Source organism: Conger conger, chromosome 6 (assembly GCF_963514075.1).
Source record: "Conger conger chromosome 6, fConCon1.1, whole genome shotgun sequence".
Lineage (NCBI taxonomy): Eukaryota > Metazoa > Chordata > Actinopteri > Anguilliformes > Congridae > Conger > Conger conger.
Genome location: NC_083765.1, coordinates 62,554,332 through 62,572,790, shown reverse-complemented (window position 1 = coordinate 62,572,790; position 18,459 = coordinate 62,554,332). Strand labels below are relative to the sequence as shown.

The 18,459-nt window shown below is 41.0% G+C and overlaps 1 protein-coding gene across 1 annotated transcript in view; it reads left to right on the top strand.

The window, feature by feature from the left end:
• LOC133130179 (fibrillin-1-like) overlaps positions 1-18,459 on the top strand; it is a 75,107-nt gene that overhangs the window by 25,583 nt on the left and 31,065 nt on the right. Inside the window, exons 16-32 of the mRNA XM_061244512.1 lie at positions 163-285; positions 861-1,013; positions 1,491-1,544; positions 1,731-1,856; positions 2,420-2,542; positions 2,881-3,000; positions 3,940-4,077; positions 4,618-4,668; positions 4,974-5,099; positions 5,686-5,913; positions 6,690-6,815; positions 7,919-8,047; positions 8,759-8,884; positions 10,444-10,569; positions 10,791-10,913; positions 13,469-13,594; positions 13,931-14,056. Of these exons, the coding sequence (XP_061100496.1) occupies positions 163-285; positions 861-1,013; positions 1,491-1,544; positions 1,731-1,856; positions 2,420-2,542; positions 2,881-3,000; positions 3,940-4,077; positions 4,618-4,668; positions 4,974-5,099; positions 5,686-5,913; positions 6,690-6,815; positions 7,919-8,047; positions 8,759-8,884; positions 10,444-10,569; positions 10,791-10,913; positions 13,469-13,594; positions 13,931-14,056 (2,124 nt within the window). The remainder of the gene's footprint in view (positions 1-162; positions 286-860; positions 1,014-1,490; positions 1,545-1,730; positions 1,857-2,419; positions 2,543-2,880; positions 3,001-3,939; positions 4,078-4,617; positions 4,669-4,973; positions 5,100-5,685; positions 5,914-6,689; positions 6,816-7,918; positions 8,048-8,758; positions 8,885-10,443; positions 10,570-10,790; positions 10,914-13,468; positions 13,595-13,930; positions 14,057-18,459) is intronic.

Here is an 18,459-nt window from a genome sequence, read left to right as displayed (position 1 = left end):
CTTGTCATTTCAATTCTTCACAACAACAGGTGTAGATATTTACATGAAAGGGCAGTTGTTAGTGCTTCTGGGGCGTTGAAATAGCAGTCACAAAAACACTGTGATCTTGACCTCTGTGGAGCTGTGTGGCACCCTGTGATGATGGCGGCTATCTTGTTGCAGACATCGATGAGTGCGATACGCCGGGCATGTGTATGAATGGACACTGCGTGAACACCGAGGGCTCCTTCAGATGTGAGTGCATGCCCGGCCTAGCCGTGGGTCTGGACGGACGTGTTTGTGTCGGTAAGTCCTGCTTTTAAGTCCTGCTTTTAAGTCTTTTCCACCAGCTATATGGTGATCATGGTGATTGTGATGGTCTAGTTAATTCTTTTTTTTTTGTAATTTAATTATTTGGGTAACACTTTACATTAAGGTTACATTCATTAGCATTAACTAATGTAGTGTAGTTAACTCACAATGAAGAAGTCCAGCTTTGTTTATGTATTTGTACATCATTCATTCATGTTAACTACATTAGTTAATGCCAATTCATATTAGAATGAAAAACAGTTAATGTAACTAATTATAAGCTTATCCTATGGTTTGCTACGTATGCTATGCTATGTATAACTATTCATGTAACTAATATATTAGTTAGTAGTCACCAAATACATTAACTAATGAAATGAAAAATTTCAAACTTAACTAATGTATCTGTGCATCAATAAATGAATGGTAACAACCACATGATTTCAATGCGTTTCATGTAGCTTGTAAAGTGTGACCATTATTTGAGTATCCGCTTAGAAATGGTTTTGAACTTTTTCTCTGGAGTGTTGCATTCTCCTCTGTCACACACTCTTTGGCCCCTGATGCAGACACACACATGCGCAGCACGTGTTACGGAGGCTACAAGAGAGGACAGTGTGTGAGGCCCTTGTTTGGAGCGGTCACCAAGTCGCAGTGCTGCTGTGCCGTCGTTGAATATGCGTTTGGAGAACCGTGTCAACCCTGTCCGCCACGGGGCTCAGGTACTGCTGTTTCCCCCTGTTCCCCCCACAGTCCTCCAGCACAGCTTTCCAGGAAGTCAACCTTGATATCAACCTTGAAAGCATCTGTCTAGGATTGTGACATAGTACCTTTCAAGTCATTTCAAGATGCAAATCACTGCATGACACTTCATTACATGACACATAATATTGTTCAGCAGCATGTTTGAAATGTATTTATTAGCAGGGTAAGGCCCTATGTCAGCTATGATGCTTCTGGAAAAGGATGCCTTTTAAAACCGTACCAGTTTCTCGTTATTTCTACCCTATTGAGGTTATGGTATCAAAATGACACCAATTTTCACCACATTATGTGCAGAATTGTATATGCATAAATGACAAAACACAGACATGGATAATAACGTAGTATTACTGTCACCAGCAGCTTTCTGCATTTTGAGCTCAGTAGTTGTTGCATTCAGGAATATTGAAAGAATTTTGGGATTGTTTGTTTTCCAGCTGAATTCCAGGCACTGTGCAGCCACGGGGAAGGAACTACATCCGAAGGCAGAGGTACAAGGTTCCTGCTAGAATCCCAGTAATCCTCATTGAAATAAGCCCAGGAGAGCATGACTCTCAATATACTGTCAGAGTAATGAAAATATCTTGTAATAAGTATACTGTTATCTTGAAAAGTAGCCAATTTAAATTTCTCTTTTGGATTTCTTACAGTTGCCATGCTTATTTTCTTCCCTACAGATATAAATGAATGTGCTTTGAATCCGGACATTTGTGACAACGGTGTTTGTGAGAACATGCTAAGGACCTATAAATGTAACTGCAACAATGGATATGAGGTAGACCTGTCTGGGAAACGTTGCTTTGGTGAGTCACCCCTCTTCTACAGGATTCAATCCCTGATCACTCCCTACTCCCCAGCTAGACCACTCCAGTCTGCCAACTCTGGTCACCTTATGGTTCCCTCACTAAAGGCACCTGGCGGTCGAGCTGCACGTTCACGCCTGTTTTCCGTTCTGGGTCCTCAGTGGTGGAATGACAGCAGAATCCCTCCCCCTATTTCGACGCAGTCTAAAAACACACCTTTTCAAACTGTACCTTAGTCCTACCTCCTGATTTCCCCCACCCCCTTTCTGATATCCCTATCCCTCTTGTCTAGCCCCCCCCCCCAAAAAAAAAAAAAATTAATTAATGAAATAAATGCACTTATGATGACTATATGTTTAGAACAACACTTTGTGTATTCTACTAGTTATGGATATGATGCTTTAACTTGTGGAAGAACCTATGCACTTGTAAATCACTTTGGATTAAAAGTGTCTGCCGAATGACTAAAATGTAAAAAAAAAAAGTAAATGATTACTTGTATAAGACCCCTTGTATAAGACCCATTTCGGACAACCAGTTGCTCTGTGCATGTCTGTTCGCAGATATTGACGAATGCGCCATCAACAGACTCTGTGATAACGGACAGTGCAGAAACACCCCAGGCAGCTTCACCTGCCACTGCTCAAAGGGCTTCGTCTTTCAGCCCGACACTGATGTGTGCGAAGGTGATTCTCACGTTGTATTAATTAATTGTTATTGTTATTGTAATTGTTATATATATATGAATTGCAAGTTTTGCTCCACCAGTGGCCTTTTCTGCAATCTGCATTCTTCACCCTGAACGTACAGTAATGTTCTCCTTGGGTACAAATGACAAAATTACAAATTAATGATATACTGCTGGCTAGGTTTACAGTGTTATACACCTATAGGGCACCACCCCAGCGACAAGCATTTGAAAATTTTCAGGCACTTTTTGTACCTTTATTGCTGAGAGTGTGCATGATTGCACAGATGCTTGTGTTGGTGGTATAAAGCAATAATGGTGTGATTCCCCCCGCAGATATCGATGAGTGTGAGTCGAGTCCCTGTGTTAATGGGGAGTGCAAGAACAGCCCGGGGTCCTTTGTGTGCTTGTGCCCTACAGGCAGCACTCTGGACAGCTCTGGGACTCAGTGTGTGGGTGAGTGGAGCGTAGACAAAATGGTGTAGCTTCAAGCGTTTTGCTGTCAGCGATCATGGAGCTTGTGTTTAACTGAAAAAGTCATTTTAAAATATTTAATTTTGCATTATGTGATGCTCGTAGAAATTCCAGTACAGCAGAGAGATAAGGTAGTAATGAAGAAATCTAATTATTGCCATATTGACACACAGTCGAATCTCAGAAATCCGAACCTCAGAAAAGTCCGGTCAACCGAACAGGGTAAGGAATTGAAAGTATAACATTAATACAAAATGACAAGTAAAACTATTAATAACTTATCTTGAAATTATCTGAAAGTTATACATGGGATTAAGCTTAACGGGTGTTGCTAGAGTTGCCTACAAGGAAAGGAGCAAAAAAAGAGCAGGGCAACACTTGCTGTTGCATGGTAGTGAGAAGCTTGTGAATAATGTTAAATCAAAGCAAAGATCGTGTGACACTGTCTGCACTCATTGTCATTGTATCCTTTCAAACTCAAAGTGCTAGAGTACAGAACCAAATAACCAAAAATGTGTCACTGTCCAATAAATTATGGTGCACTGTACCTTTAGTGATGTTAGTCCAGGCATTCTTATATAGAAGGCAGCGTTGATTTAACTTAACACCTTAATGAATGCAGTGCACTCTGTATTCAAGGAGTATAAAATAGTAGAGGATGTAAAATCCATGCAAAGTGTGTCTGTACTTTCTGGATTTTCAAAACGAAAGACCTATGTCTGTCTACATACATACACATTGAGTTCTGTTAGAAATACAGTTGTAAAAGTCTGTTGGATGCTGCAAAGCCAACATCCCTTAGCCTTTTAACTAAAATGATGTGGTCAACAGCATGTACGGTTCAGCTAAGTCTGCATTAATTACAGGATGGTGGTTTGTTTTGTTGAAAAATGAAAGGACCTTATTTCCTCTGATTAACAGAAACCACCAAGGGCACGTGCTGGCTGAAGTTTATCAATAACCGATGCGAGGTCAACATCAACGGGGCCACGCTCAAGTCCCACTGCTGTGCCACGATGGGCGAGGCCTGGGGCAGCCCGTGTGCCAAGTGTGAGAGAGGTAAGGGGAGTGGAGGACTCTTCATGAGGTTGTGCTTTCCCCTTGTCTGTTAAATTCACACAGGGAGCAACTGGGTGGTAGGTGCCAGGGACATACCCAGGACGGGGGATCGAACCAGCAACCTTCAGACTGACAGACGACCGCTCTTGAGCTAATGTCACCCTGTTAGAAAAGGGGTCATTCTGTGAAAACGCAACCAGAGGTGTAGGGGGGTGACTACTCCAATTTTGCTCAAACGTTGTGGAAATGATATATCCAATAGAGAACATGCAAAACATTAGCCTCATTGGATTTGTCGTTGTACAAATATTGGCTTTTAAACTTGCAAGTGGAAATTGGGGTTGGTGTTGATTTCGGAGTGTCATATATTTAGCATTATGAATTCCATAGGGTTTTCAGATTCCCTGTCCTCACTTGCTCTAACATAATATTTTACAGCTGAAATACTGCATGCACTTCCTAAGAGTGGGCTGAATGGTGACTGTTGAAATGCTGAGATGGAATATGTTGGTTTTGTAAAAACACGGCCTCTGTTTTTAGATACAATCTGCTCTAAAGGATTTGCAAGACTGAGAGGAACACTATGTGAAGGTAAGGGTGTCGCTAAATTTGTAAAAACAAATACTGTATATTGGTTTTAATGCTTTTTTATGTATGTGTTATAAAAAGATAAATGCTATTTAATGAGTATTATGAAATTACTTACTTTTATGAACAGTAAAGCATAATTCCCAATTGAAAGCAGAATAAATACATTTTTTATAGCTCTGTATAAGGTGCATGTCATTTGAACTATCGTGCATGCAGACTTTCTGAAAGTGTGCTTCTGAAACTGTCTCATGTTAATGCTTTTCTAGAGCTTAGGGTGTGTTGTTAATTCTCTTTTCTGACAATAGATGTGAATGAGTGTGAAGTGTTTCCTGGAGTTTGCATCAACGGAAAGTGTGTAAATACACAGGGATCTTTTATTTGTCAGTGTCCCAGTGGAATGACTGTGGACGCCAGTGGTAGAACATGCATTGGTACGTAGTCCTTGTACACACTTATTCACATTATCATTAGTAAAGTGTACCTTACAAATCTTTTTGATGTTATAATAAAAAAGTAAGGTATTATATTGACTTTAATCATATTTGTTCTACCATTATTTGCTCTTTCCTCAAATACTCTTTAAAACATTTTGCGAATAGTATTTATTAAGCTAAATTTATTGTCCATATAGTAGCTATATAGTGTAGTATATAATATACATCTGTTGTTCTCCAATGATCACATTTCCTAAATGTATCCTGAGTACAGTAATGTTGTCTTTGGGTGCGTATGTTTTCCAAGCAAAAAAGGTATAAATGAATGTCATATTGCTTGCTAGGGGTAGAATTGTATGTGCCGATAGGGTACCGCCCCAGCGACAAGTATTTGTCACTTTTTGTACCTTTATTTCCAAGTGTATTCCATTCCTCGCAATTCCTTGCTACATGTAGCACTTTTGCAAATACCCATTGTGAAATGAATTGATGTAGCCGTTTGGGTTTGGGGAGAGAGTTTGGCAAGGAGGGGTGTGGCTATGAGGTGAGTGATGTGTGGGTTATTGTGTCCACTCCCCCCCAGACCTGCGCACAGAGCAGTGTTATCTGAGTCACGAGGACGAGCGATGTGGAGCCCCCATCCCAGGGAGGCACAGAGTGGATGCCTGCTGCTGCTCTGTGGGGGCAGCCTGGGGCCCGGAGTGTGACGAGTGCCCAGAGAAGGACACGCTCATCTACAAACAGCTGTGCCCCCGAGGTCCCGGCTTCTCCAACCGGGGGGACTTCATCAACGGAAAGCCCTTCCTTAAAGGTACAGAGCTAGCCCTTCCTTAAAGGTACAGAGCTAGCCCTTCCTTAAAGGTACAGAGCTAGCCCTTCCTTAAAGGTACAGAACAAGCCCTTTGTTGAAGGCACAGAGCTAGCCCTTCCTTTAAGGTACAGAACAAGCCCTTTGTTGAAGGCACAGAGCTAGCCCTTCCTTAAAGGTACAGAACAAGCCCTTCCTTAAAGGTACAGAGCTTGCATTTACTTCAACTTACATAACAAGACCTTCCTTAAAGGCACAGAGCTAGCCCTTCCTGAAAGCTAGAGAAGAAGCTCTTCCTTAAAGGTAAAGGACTGTGTATCCAAAGCACTTTACAAGTAATGCCTCTCACTCACCCATTCACACACATGCACACTCACACACCAATGGCAAAAGGCTGCGATGCAAGGTGCCAATTGGGCAGTTAGATGTCTTGTTCAGGGACACTTCGACAAGTTGGGGGATCGAACTGGCAACTCTCCGCCTGACAGACAACTAATCATACCTACATTAGGTACAGTAATTGTGAATTTATGCAGATTTTTAGAGAAAGGTTTTTCCCAAATAAGTTAACAAGTGATCAATGAGTACCAGGAACTTGGAGATAATGTCGGGTTACACCAAATCATACTGTTTCCCTGGGGTTTTATTCTTTTTTGAAGGTGCTTTTCTTGGCCCTTTCAGCATGTACATTGAAGGAGTGCTTTGTGACCATGCTTTGTGTTCATTTTAGCAATGATTGTTGTCCCAACTGACAGTTCCCTTCCTGCTCTCAATCTCAGATATAAACGAGTGCAAGATGATCCACAGCCTCTGCTCAAATGGAAGATGCCGGAATACCATCGGTAGCTTCAGGTGCAAGTGTGACGGCGGTTTCGCCCTGGACTCGCATGAAAGGAACTGCACCGGTGAGACTGTTTCCTGTTTAAATAACCAAATCTGCTAAGATTAGGTACAGATTCACTCTAATCATAGTGGTGTTCACTCTTTAGCCCTAGAGACACACAATTAAGGAAGTTCTATGTCTTGTCATTTTGCACAAAAACATTAAGTCATTGACATACTGAAACAATATTTGAATTCATTTTTTTATTTTATTTAAATGTAAACATATTTATTTAAGTTTAAGCTCTGTTTTTAACTCAACACTTTGGTCAACACACTGTTATTTAAAATGTGCTTTTTAAATAAATTTGACTAGACTAAAAGCAAAAATGCATTTGTTTTCAATCAAATACATTTTATATTTATCTAGTTGTCTAATTTGACATTGTAATACTATTTCCACCAGGCATTTCAGCAACATCTCATAGACATGATAGACAAAGACTACAATGGACTATGGTAACTTGAAGAAAGTGAAGCATAGAAATGTCTGTGTTACACTCTCTTTCAAGATAAAGTTTAAAAGTTTGGCACACTATGTTCACATGCAGATGTGCTCTATTACGAGAGCAAGACAAGACATTAATCTGCATATTGATTGATTTTGAAATTACAAAGATATCACACCTAACTGTGAAAATGAATACCGATTCATTCATTCACCTGCGATCTTATAGTGCCTTTGTTTAGTTTTTGGGTAATTTATTTATTTATTACCATTTTTTTTTTCTCACATAGATTCTTCTGCTCAGCTCATCTGGTCTTGTACCTGCACAATGCACAAATTAAGACCTTTTAACACATTTTTGACAAAAATTAGTTAGTCATAAATGTGTCGTTCACAGGGCAATTTGATAGGATATTGATATTGTACATTCAGAGTACTTTTAGGGTGTCTGTCATTTTGATCTATGAAAAACTGCCCTGCATTTCAGTTTTGCTATGTTAGGAAGTGAAAGCTTCAAAGCTCAATACCTCAAAACCACTCGGAACACAGACAGAACCTTAATTCCTGCTGTTGTTGTGTGTCTGATGGCTGATGGGGTTGTTGTTGCTGGGTACAGTGACTTTGAGCGACATTTTATATATGAAAGGTGCTATATAAAGCTTATTATAATTATTACAGACATCGACGAGTGCCGCATCTCTCCTGACCTCTGCGGCCACGGGACCTGCGTCAACACGGTGGGAGACTTTGAGTGCGAGTGCTTCCAGGGCTACGAGAGCGGATTCATGATGATGAAGAACTGCATGGGTGAGCCGGGGACACACCCGCAAGGAACATGCGCCAAACCCAGTGCCCAAAAAACCCCCCAAATAGGGCTTCAGCAGCAGGCTACATCATGGAACATATTACAGATTTAAACAGCCTTTATTTAAAATTATACGAGCGGAAACTTGTTTTCTAAAAAAAAAAAAACATGCAAAAATTCAAACTGCAAGCGATTGCCTGCTACACAGTTTCAGTCCCTACCTTGTAATTAGCAAAGATAATGTCGGGGTTGCAAATGAGCTGCGTGTGGAATAAGTGGCTATGCTTATAACAGGACTCAGTTTGGGAAGGCTGTTAAGCCAATTTCTTTTAAAGGACTGCGTAACACATTGAGTCAGCTTCATGGGCAGCACTGCAGTGGTGCTTAAACTTTGCCGAGTTTCCAGCAGCGTGAGCTGCCGGGCACCGCCGCCCCAGCCAGAATTCCCTTCCATTAAGGAAACGCACCATAATTATTTGTCCCTCCTCAAGGATTTTTATATGCAATTACTTTGTCATTATGTCTTACCATCTGCAGTAGAAGTGTGTGTGACTATATTTATTTATTTGTTGCTTTATTTCTGTGTTTTTGTGGGTTTGGCATTGTCGGTGTCTATAATTAACCTGCCTATCTGTGCAGGTTAAAGCATGAAATCATATTGAAGGGTAGGGTAATAGGTATATTTTTGTATATTTGTGTTCATGACTCCGCAGACATTGATGAGTGTGAGAGGAACCCGCTGCTGTGTCGAGGTGGTGAGTGTGTCAACACTGAAGGAAGCTTCCAGTGCGTCTGCCCTGAAGGACACCAGATTGCCCCAGACGGATCGGCCTGTCTAGGTGAGCTTTGGATGGGCAGTGAGGGGATGGCTTTGGACGGATGGGGTGGTGGTGGTGTTGGTAATGGTGGATGGAGATCATGGTTCTGCCTTGGGTTCCAGTGTCTGGATGTGTGCATGTCTGAGAGGTTGTGCATGCACGATAAAATGTTCAGTGTTTAATCAACTCATACTGTCTACATTATGGTTGCAATTGGACTCCAAAGTACTCTGTGAGAGTTGAATCAACTCTGGTCATTTTACTGTGTGCGTGTCTGAGTTGGATGTGTGGGTTTTTGAGCAGTTGTGTGTGGGTGTTTGAGTGGATTTTGAGTGAATAATTAACATATTTACACAACTTAGCAGAATCAAGCAGAAGCAGCTTTTTAAAGGTCCAAAGTTCCCATATTGTTGAAAATGACATTTCCCTTGCTATTTAGATTATAAAAGAGTTGTATAATGAAATATCAAAACACGCAGTCTCCAAATAAATTCACACAATCCATATAAGGAAACATTACATTTAAACGAACTGTTTTGGAATTACACTATACACTGATTTACATATGTCCTTCAGCATGAGCCGAAAGAAGTCCAAGCACAGTGTTCAGTTTGTTGTAGAGCGAGCCAGCCAATCAGAACAGAAGTTCATTGATATTAATGAGCTTTCAAAAGTCACAGTCACTAAAAGCTGTCATGAGCTTTGTTCTTGGTAAAGCTCATGAGAGGCGCTGGAGAATGGACATGTAAAACTGGACAGAGATTGCTTTTTTAACTTAAATCCTCACAAACATCTTCTTATGAATATACAGACCTAAAACAAAACACTGGAAAGATTACTATATTGGACCTATATTGGACCTTTAATGTCTAAGACTTTTTCCATACAATCCCTGTCCACAGCTTGCTTCTGCTGGGCGATGGATGGAATAGCAGAGGTGTCAGGACATCTGGTTGGCTTACACGTGGGAAGTTTTGTGGTCTTGGGTGGCCAGATAGTCAGATAGCTGAGATGCTAGAGGCAGAATTGTTGATGTAATGGGCGTCAGCTTTGTGAAAGTGTTTGAGAAAACTGGCTGCTCGGCTGAAGGATGTCTGGGGCCGGGGAATCTCCAGCTCTGACTGGGGGAGAGAAGACTCGCAGGACTGCAGGGAGGGTGGGAGCCAGGCACCAACCTCCAGGGCACCAGATGGAAACCACACATTTCCAGCAAAGGCCTCTGTAACCTCTGTAACGCAGCTTCCCACATAGAAAATAAATACAAGCTGTCGGGAAATGGACCGCAAATGGATTTGATTGGGACAAAGAACCAAGAAGAATATGTCTTTTTCGTGGCTGCTACAAAACGCTTGCACAAGTAGTTTCAGTATAATAAAGGGCTGGCTTATTATTTTTTAAATGCAGCTGGTGATTGTGCATGTGTGTCAGTGTTATGGTGGTGAATCACTTCATGTGTGCTAATTATTTGTGTTGTTAATATATTGATTGAAAGCCAGCTTGACCAGCTTAATGCTTTGGCTGTGCTATTTCTTGAGAGTAGAGCACTAAAGGCCTTTTTTTGTATTTCCTTTTTCTTGCAGACATTAATGAGTGTGAACTAAGTGACAAACTGTGTAAGAACGGAAAATGCGTGAACATGATTGGGCGTTATCAGTGCTCCTGTGACACTGGATACAAGTCGACCGAAGACAGACTTTCCTGCATTGGTAAGAAGGCCAGGCTTAAAATGAAATATTGAACAAAAAATGTCATTTTTAAAATAGAAGCAGATTTTTGTTTGTTTTAGGACTATATAACAATGTATTTATTATTATTATTATTATTATTATTATTATAATCAGTTCGAAGCTCAAATTTGCACACATTTGTGAGACCTGCTTGTCTCCTGCATGACAGTGAATTTGGCTTCACCAACATTTTCCCACAGATATTGACGAGTGCACTATTCAGAATGGGGGCTGTGAAACCTTCTGCACCAACTCTGAGGGCAGCTACGAGTGCAGCTGTCGCAGTGGGTACGCCCTAATGCCGGACCAACGCAGCTGCACAGGTGAGGCTCGTCTGCACCGAGACCCTGTCCGACCTGCGTTCAACACCATCAACGCCCAGTGTGTCAGAAACCTGCTGAACGATTTTACACATAAAATCATAAAACATTTAATTAAACATTGATTTTTTTAAATATACCATCAACAAACTATAAAATAATTTAAAAAAAACCAATACATACAGTCAATCAATATCCAGTGTAAAAGTAGGATGGATAAAACAGAAATGTAATAATTAAACAATTATTATATAGGATGAGCAAGTTCTAGTTAAAGCAGAAAACTAGCTTCTCATCAAATTAAAGAATTACAGAGCAAACTCATTGTTAACATGGCTGTACGTATCAGGCAACAGAAGAGAATGAAAACAGACGCATGACGGCAGTGGGCAGTGCTAGGCATACCACCCTGTGAAGTTCTGTTTCCTCATGCCTGAAGCTAGCAGAGCTGGGCTTGGATCATACTTGGACGGAAGACTAGGGAAATTAAAGGGATTTTAAAAAGACCCAGTGCAATAAAAATGATTTTTGAATGGCTATATTAAAAACATAGTGAAACAAAACAAATAATATTATGTTACTTAAATACTAAATACTGCTATGTTATGCCTTGTATAACGCATTACAGGATAATTTGGTATTGCTATACCATAAAGTAAAATGACATTTACATCTTAGTTAATCAGCATTGTCACTGTTTGTCTGGCAAATCAAAGGTGGAGGAGAAGTGAATATCCATACAGAATGGGTGTGCTATGTCAGACCTCCTGCTTCAGTGACTGGCTGTAGCATTACCCAGTGATGACAGTGGTCACACTTTGGGTTTTATCTACTTAAGTGAGCATTCAAGCTAACCATGCAAGACAGTCTCTTATCTGAAAAAATGTCAACGTGCAGTACACTTGCCCCACACTTAATGTGCCCTTACCCTAATATTGCTTTGGAGCTCAACGTATCCCATAATTCATCATGTTCAGGAGTCCGAAGAGTGTTCCCAAATGGAGAATTGCCAAGATGATGGGGAATAAAGCTAGCTTTTTTTTTAAAAAGCAGCGAGCACAATTTAATTTTCATAAAATTTAGTTTGTAACATTTATTGCCGCTGCAAACTGTCTTTGAGTCTATAATGGTTTCCCAAAGAGCAGTGGGAAAGTCCTCCGCACACTGCAGTCTTCATGCTTACTTGAGTAAATTTAGGAAATTCCTGGAAATATGTAAGACAAGTACACTTCAACCACAAGTAGCTAAGTACAAAAACTGCAAGTGAGAGTAATGGGACAGGCCTACAATTTCAGTTACTCAAGATGACACCACATACCGGCAACTTCTGCTGGTTGATTGAGTGCCTGCTGGTCTGCCTGCTGACCTCCACAGGAAGTGTCTTCCTCTGACTCATGTCTGTGTGGTCAAGCCAAACAAGCAGTGTGTGATAAGAAGTGTTGGATGCTTCGGCAAAGAGATCACGCTTGTCTGCACTTTCTTGAATCTCCAGCAGATACTGAGGCAATGAACGCTCATAAATATTACTGCCCATTCCAAAAAATGGGGAGAAAATGGGGGGGACATAAAAATGCCAGTGAGATGATCATTAACATCAGCAAGCTTGACCTTTTGGGCAAGCTGACATCCTCCCCTTAGATAATCCAATCAGATCTTTCAGCAGCACTCTAAGCAGTGTCCAGTGCATTGCTCACTCTGAGCTGCATGTTGCATTACATCATATTAAATAATGCGTAGTGCTTTTGGTATGCTCAGCTACTTAACTTTCCCAGGGACATTGTTTTTTTTAGCCGCCCTGTCTGCGCCGTAATTAAGTCCTCGAGTTCAGGCAATTGCGTGTGTGAGATCGGAAGATAAACTCATGCAGGTAAAAGCATGTGTACAGTAGGCTTGACAAGGCAAGTGATGTGATAAAATTGAAGAATTGGCCATCATTGTCGTATCATTCAGGAATGGTACTCTCTGCATTCACGGCCTGGTGTATAATGCCTGGTGTTATATCTAATGCACTTCAGGCTAGCAGGTTTCTAGTTCATTTCAAGCTAATGGGCTACAGTGATAAAGTCCATAGGCAGTGGGGTAGAAACACTTTTTAATGCATTTATACGCTCATGAGTTTAAGAATAGGAAATGAGATTCAGACCATAGAGTTAGCCTGGGAGCCACACCTGTTTTAGATTTGCATAGACAAGTACCTACCTACTGGGTCTGGCAATGCCCTTTTTCTCATTCTTATTATAAATGGCCGTATTCACTGAAAATGTGTTTGTATGTACCAGTTATTTAATACAGCTGCTAACAAGAAGCTTGATGAAGTTTCATTTTGCAATACACTTGCAAAATTTGTTAAGTATGAAATGCACAACCCCTTCATTTTTTGGGGCTAGCTCACTAGCAGAATAGCTTAGTAACTCATGCTAGCACTGAGTTACTCATCTTAACTGAAACATCACAGTCATGCAGGTCCAGAGTAGTTGATTGGTTGGTTGGCCTTTTTAAAAATATAGCTGGTACTACTCTTTTATACTGAACAGGAACCTTTGTTTTGCTGCTTGCAGATATCGATGAGTGCGAGGACAATCCGGATATCTGTGATGGGGGTCAGTGCACAAACATCCCTGGAGAATATCAGTGCCTGTGCTTTGACGGATTCATGTCTTCTGAGGATATGAAGACCTGTCTGGGTAAATAGTTTCTAATTTTATCCCAGTTGCATGACAGCTTGTGTAAATTAACATGCATTTATATTGTAACTGTAAAGGCCTACATGAAAGTAATTTTTTACGTAAGAAAATGCTAACAATTGATCAAATGATATGACTTGTATGCTAGAACTTCTGAGGTTTGGTTTGATTTTGATAAAACTGACAATAAAATTGATTTTTTTAAAAATTACCAACAATCTTTTTAATTAAATATAGATTCAACTCTACTGTTAAGTGAGAGCTTCCTTTTATGGTCTGAATAAACAGTCCCCTGTTAATGAAATGTTCCCCTCCCCCCCTCCCCACCTTCTTAAGATGTTGATGAATGTGAGCTCAATCCAAATATCTGCCTGAGCGGGAATTGTGAAAACACCAAGGGCTCATTCATCTGTCACTGTGACCTGGGCTACTCTGTCAGGAAGGGAACTACTGGCTGTACAGGTAAATACCACCCTCATCTACTCTGGTACCGCATCATCAAAACATGTCTTTTTACCTTTGTTCTGACCAAGCAGTCAAAACCAAACTCCATTTTGTAGGCTCATTTCCTGGTTGTATGGAGATACTCTGCTCACTAGCGCCACTGCGGCTGGCTCCAGCATAGGTGTTCCAGCAACCCCTTTCAATCAATGGCAATAATTATGGTAAAAATAAAAAGTCAATCATATTTTCCCAAAAGAAAACAGTTGCAAGTTTTTTCTTCATCTAATGTCCCCCCCATGGGACAATTTTCTTTTCAGTCATTGTATTAGGACAATATAGTAATACTTGGACGTAATGTGGACGAATCAGGGACAGTTTGCGTCACTGCCAGGTCGCTCTATCTCATGTGCAAATTGTCTCTGGCTTCAAATTGTCCAACATGGCAGCGCCCATAAATATGGCTTCTGCCATTTCCAAAAGGCTTTTCACTAGCCTATAGATAGTCAGTGGGTGACATAACAGACATAAACATACAGTTTATGGTTCTGACGTTGGCCATGAAATCACCTTGTCTGACTTTCAGTCCTGCCTGGGCCTAGAGACAACTTGTTCTTGGGATGTGTTGCCATTAACCCTCTGGTATAGTACAGTGAGGGCTAGACTCGGTGAGTCGCCATGCTGCCACAATTACTGGGCAGCTGTTCAGAGGCACTCCTGCCTCTACCTGTGAGCTGGCTGCTCCCAGCTGTGTCCTTAAAGGCTTCTCTCCGGCCCCTGATCCTGACTGCTCCCAGCTGTGTCCTTAAAGGCTTCTCTCCGGCCCCTGATCTCACCAGGGTCTCACGGCAGGTTGTTCGGTGCAAAAACACGCGCTAAATTACTCCGTCTCCTCCTTTTGTTGTGCTTTTTATTAACCCGAGAGAACCATTACGTCAAATTTCGGCCCTTTCATTAAAACGTAATAGCCAATCCAGGACAAACAAACAATTAGGCCCAAGTGGATCTGAGTTCTTACATTTTTTTATTTATTATTCATCATCGATCACTCACTGCCTTTATTCCACAAACTTTTGGGGGAATGTATCCTCTCGAAGAATGGGAATTCCTAGGCAATGATGTCCTGAGAAAAGGGAGTGGATACCCCCTGTTCATTAGCGCTAACAGCTGACGAGCTTGGGGTTTTTGCGGAGAGGATTCGAAGAGCAAATGAGCGAATTGGACCAGCTGTCTCAGAAACCCACTGGGCGTGGGTGGGTGTGAATTCCTGCACACCATTGTTTAATCCGTCATCATGTTCACTGGCCGTAGTGCTTCTCCCAGATGTCATTACAGGTTAATGTTATACACTGTGTACTGTAATCAAGTGGAAGGCATTTAACATGACGTCATTAGACTATGCCACACTTTCTGAAATGGCTGCAATGGTACGTAAATAAGGGGAGGCCATACCTTACACAGTGAAGGCCCTCCCAGTGAAAAGGGGTTTAGGGTTTAAGAACATTTCGCGAGACGCAGCGGTTGTGGAGCAGTGTGGCTGGGAAAAGGTCACAGATTATGTTTTTTGGAAGCACGGCTGGGAAAGACTTGCGTTTGATGAGAACAGCCAACACAACGGCCGCTGGCTTTTATTAACATTCTGCCGGCATTACTCAGCTCCCATGTCATCATTGTTTCCAGTTTGACAAACAAACAAATCTGTCCAAATCATGCAACGGCTTTGGAGAACTACCCATCCCCCCCGCTGTCAGTTTGGTCTCTCTGCATAGTCCTGTCCTGTGCAGATGTTTACTATTTTCTTTGTTTTTTAAGCACAGGATGCACGGTAAAAAAGAGTACATGTTGTTCTTGTCCATTGCGCTGGTATTTGGGCACTTTCATGTTTTATTATTCACAGTGAAAATAGCATACGGTAGGAGAACAAGGGGAAATAGGTGGTTTTTTAAGTTGCTTTCAAGAATTGTATATAAAGTGTAGAGTTCATATTTGCCAGATTGATTTGCCATTCAAAAATTGAAAGAGTTATGTAATAATCTGAAGGAATGCTTTTCACTTTGTGTGTTATGTATCTGTTGGAAAACTGGGAGGCTGGTTTTACAGTGGAGTACTGACTTTATTGTGAGGTAAAAGATGAATATCTGCTGAACTAAATGGTTGGCATTTATTCCATTACTATATTCCATATTAAATCCATTACTCCAACCTTATTTTAGTGACACTTTGCCTTTTGGATGTTTCCATTAATTGTTTCTGTGTTCTGTAAAAATTTGTTCTGAAAATGTTGACATTGATGAGTTTCTGGGCTTGGGCCTTTTTTTCACCAGTATTAAAAGAAAGCTCTCCTTCATCCAAAGACCTGACCCAGCTGCACACGATAGCCTTTGGGGAATAATTTCTCTGTTTTATTCAACATTACTGAGCACATAAAGTTAGGGTGGGAATACAGTTCTGAAACTGAGGGGTTTAGAAGTTTAGGAGTGGCCCTGTGCAGACCTACATTAAATCATTCTCACAGAGACCTCTTTGTAGTCCACAAGGGAAGTCCACAGTTCACAAAAGAAATGTTTCACATCACAGAAGGGTCTGTAATGTCTGAAGTCATGCTTTACCTTCTGCCCTGACAGATAGAAGCATAGCCCTGTAATATGTGAAGCATTAGCCTCCTTAAAACAATCCCAATCTGCAGGTATCATTACTGGGGCCTGTCGGTATGTGACCATGACACACTTTCTGCATGCAAGGACTTCTCACGGTCTACCGGTAGAGTTTCCACATTCTTGGCACGATGCACTTGTTTTCATGGGGGATTTTTTCCTCCCATTTGGCTTCAAAGGTCTGTAGGAAGTATCTGCACCAAATTAATACCTCAGAAGAATCCTGTAATCAGGCAGCATACAGTGTTTTTAGCTGTCGTATTAAAAGGATTTTCAGCATGACAATCTGCTCCTTTTACACAAAAGATATTTAGTACATCCACAAAGTAGTACTTTTCCAGATTTTAAAACTTTTTTGAAATTAATAACTAGGTGCCCAATGAAACAAGTACATATTCTGAGAACCTGTAGGAGTTTGGTGTGGTTAAATTGTATGACTTCCACCTATTCTCTTCAGAATGCCATGTTTTGTGCATTTGGCTTAGGGCCAAATTCTGTTTTTGACAAATTTATTTGGAGAATGTTTTGTTCAAGTCATTGTTAAAAAATATGCACAGATGGCTTTCTGATTAAAATATAGAATTGTGTTCCTAAAATACATAAACTGGGCTCAGCCCAAACTGACCTGTTTGAGTCATATGACAGTATTGACATTTGGCAGGGTAAGGTAGAGCAACACATTGAATGCTACAGACCTTCTCATGTCAATCACTGGACTGGAATGGCATGAATTTCATCTTACATTAGTTATTTCAGCTCATACAATGAATTTATATGAAGCAGGGGCCAATCCCCCCTGGAGCAATATGGGGTTACAGTAAGAGCCTTACTCAAGCACCATAGCCCCAACTAACATTTATATAGCACTTTTATCCAAAGCGCTTTACAATTGATGCTTCTTGTTCATCCATTCATACACACATGCATTGCAAGGCACCAACCAGCTCATGAGGAGCATTTGGGGGTTAGGTGTCTTGCTGGAGGACACTTCACACTCGGGGGATCAACCCGGCAACCCTCTGACTGCTCCTATCGCCTGAGCCAATGTCTCCCTCACCCCTCACCCATGTTGTGATTTGCCTCTGCCTTACAGTACTGCTTTCCGTTAGTTTTGAGTCATGATAAATGTTATAGCCTTCTCACCAGGATTTATGGGAAAGTGTATTGCTGTTCACTCTTCCCATGCCCCACTCCAATATGAATACTCATATTTTCAGTGGGTGGGGTCCCTACGAGACTGGGGCCACTTTCACATAACCTTGTGCACCCAAGACCTGTGGTCTGAAGCACCAGACAAAGGGAAATTTTATCTTTTGGAGTTATTAATGGTTAGTATTTTAACCAGGAATATTTAGCAGTAAAACTTCTTTCTGACTCTACTTACATTATAATTTTACAATGTGCCAATAAAATGGAGCCTGCGCTACATTAATTTCATCATGACTGTTTGGCGGCAGTTTTATTTTATTCATATTCCCGATATCAGCTTCGAATTTTGCATGTGCAAAAAAAAATTTCTCCCACGGAAAAACACAGGAACCACCAATGTATTGTAGTTTGTCTTCCTGTTGGTTGCAAGTTATATAACAGAAGATAAATTGGCACCTGAGTTTGGGCTCACATGGATGACTAACTTTAAAGTTGCCAATAGGAGACAATTAGCCTTTAAGTAAACCAAAATGTTGTGCCATTTTCTCTTCTCGATTATGGACCGTTCACAACCAAAACATTTACAATTGGCAAACTGTATTCAGAGATTAATTTTATTTC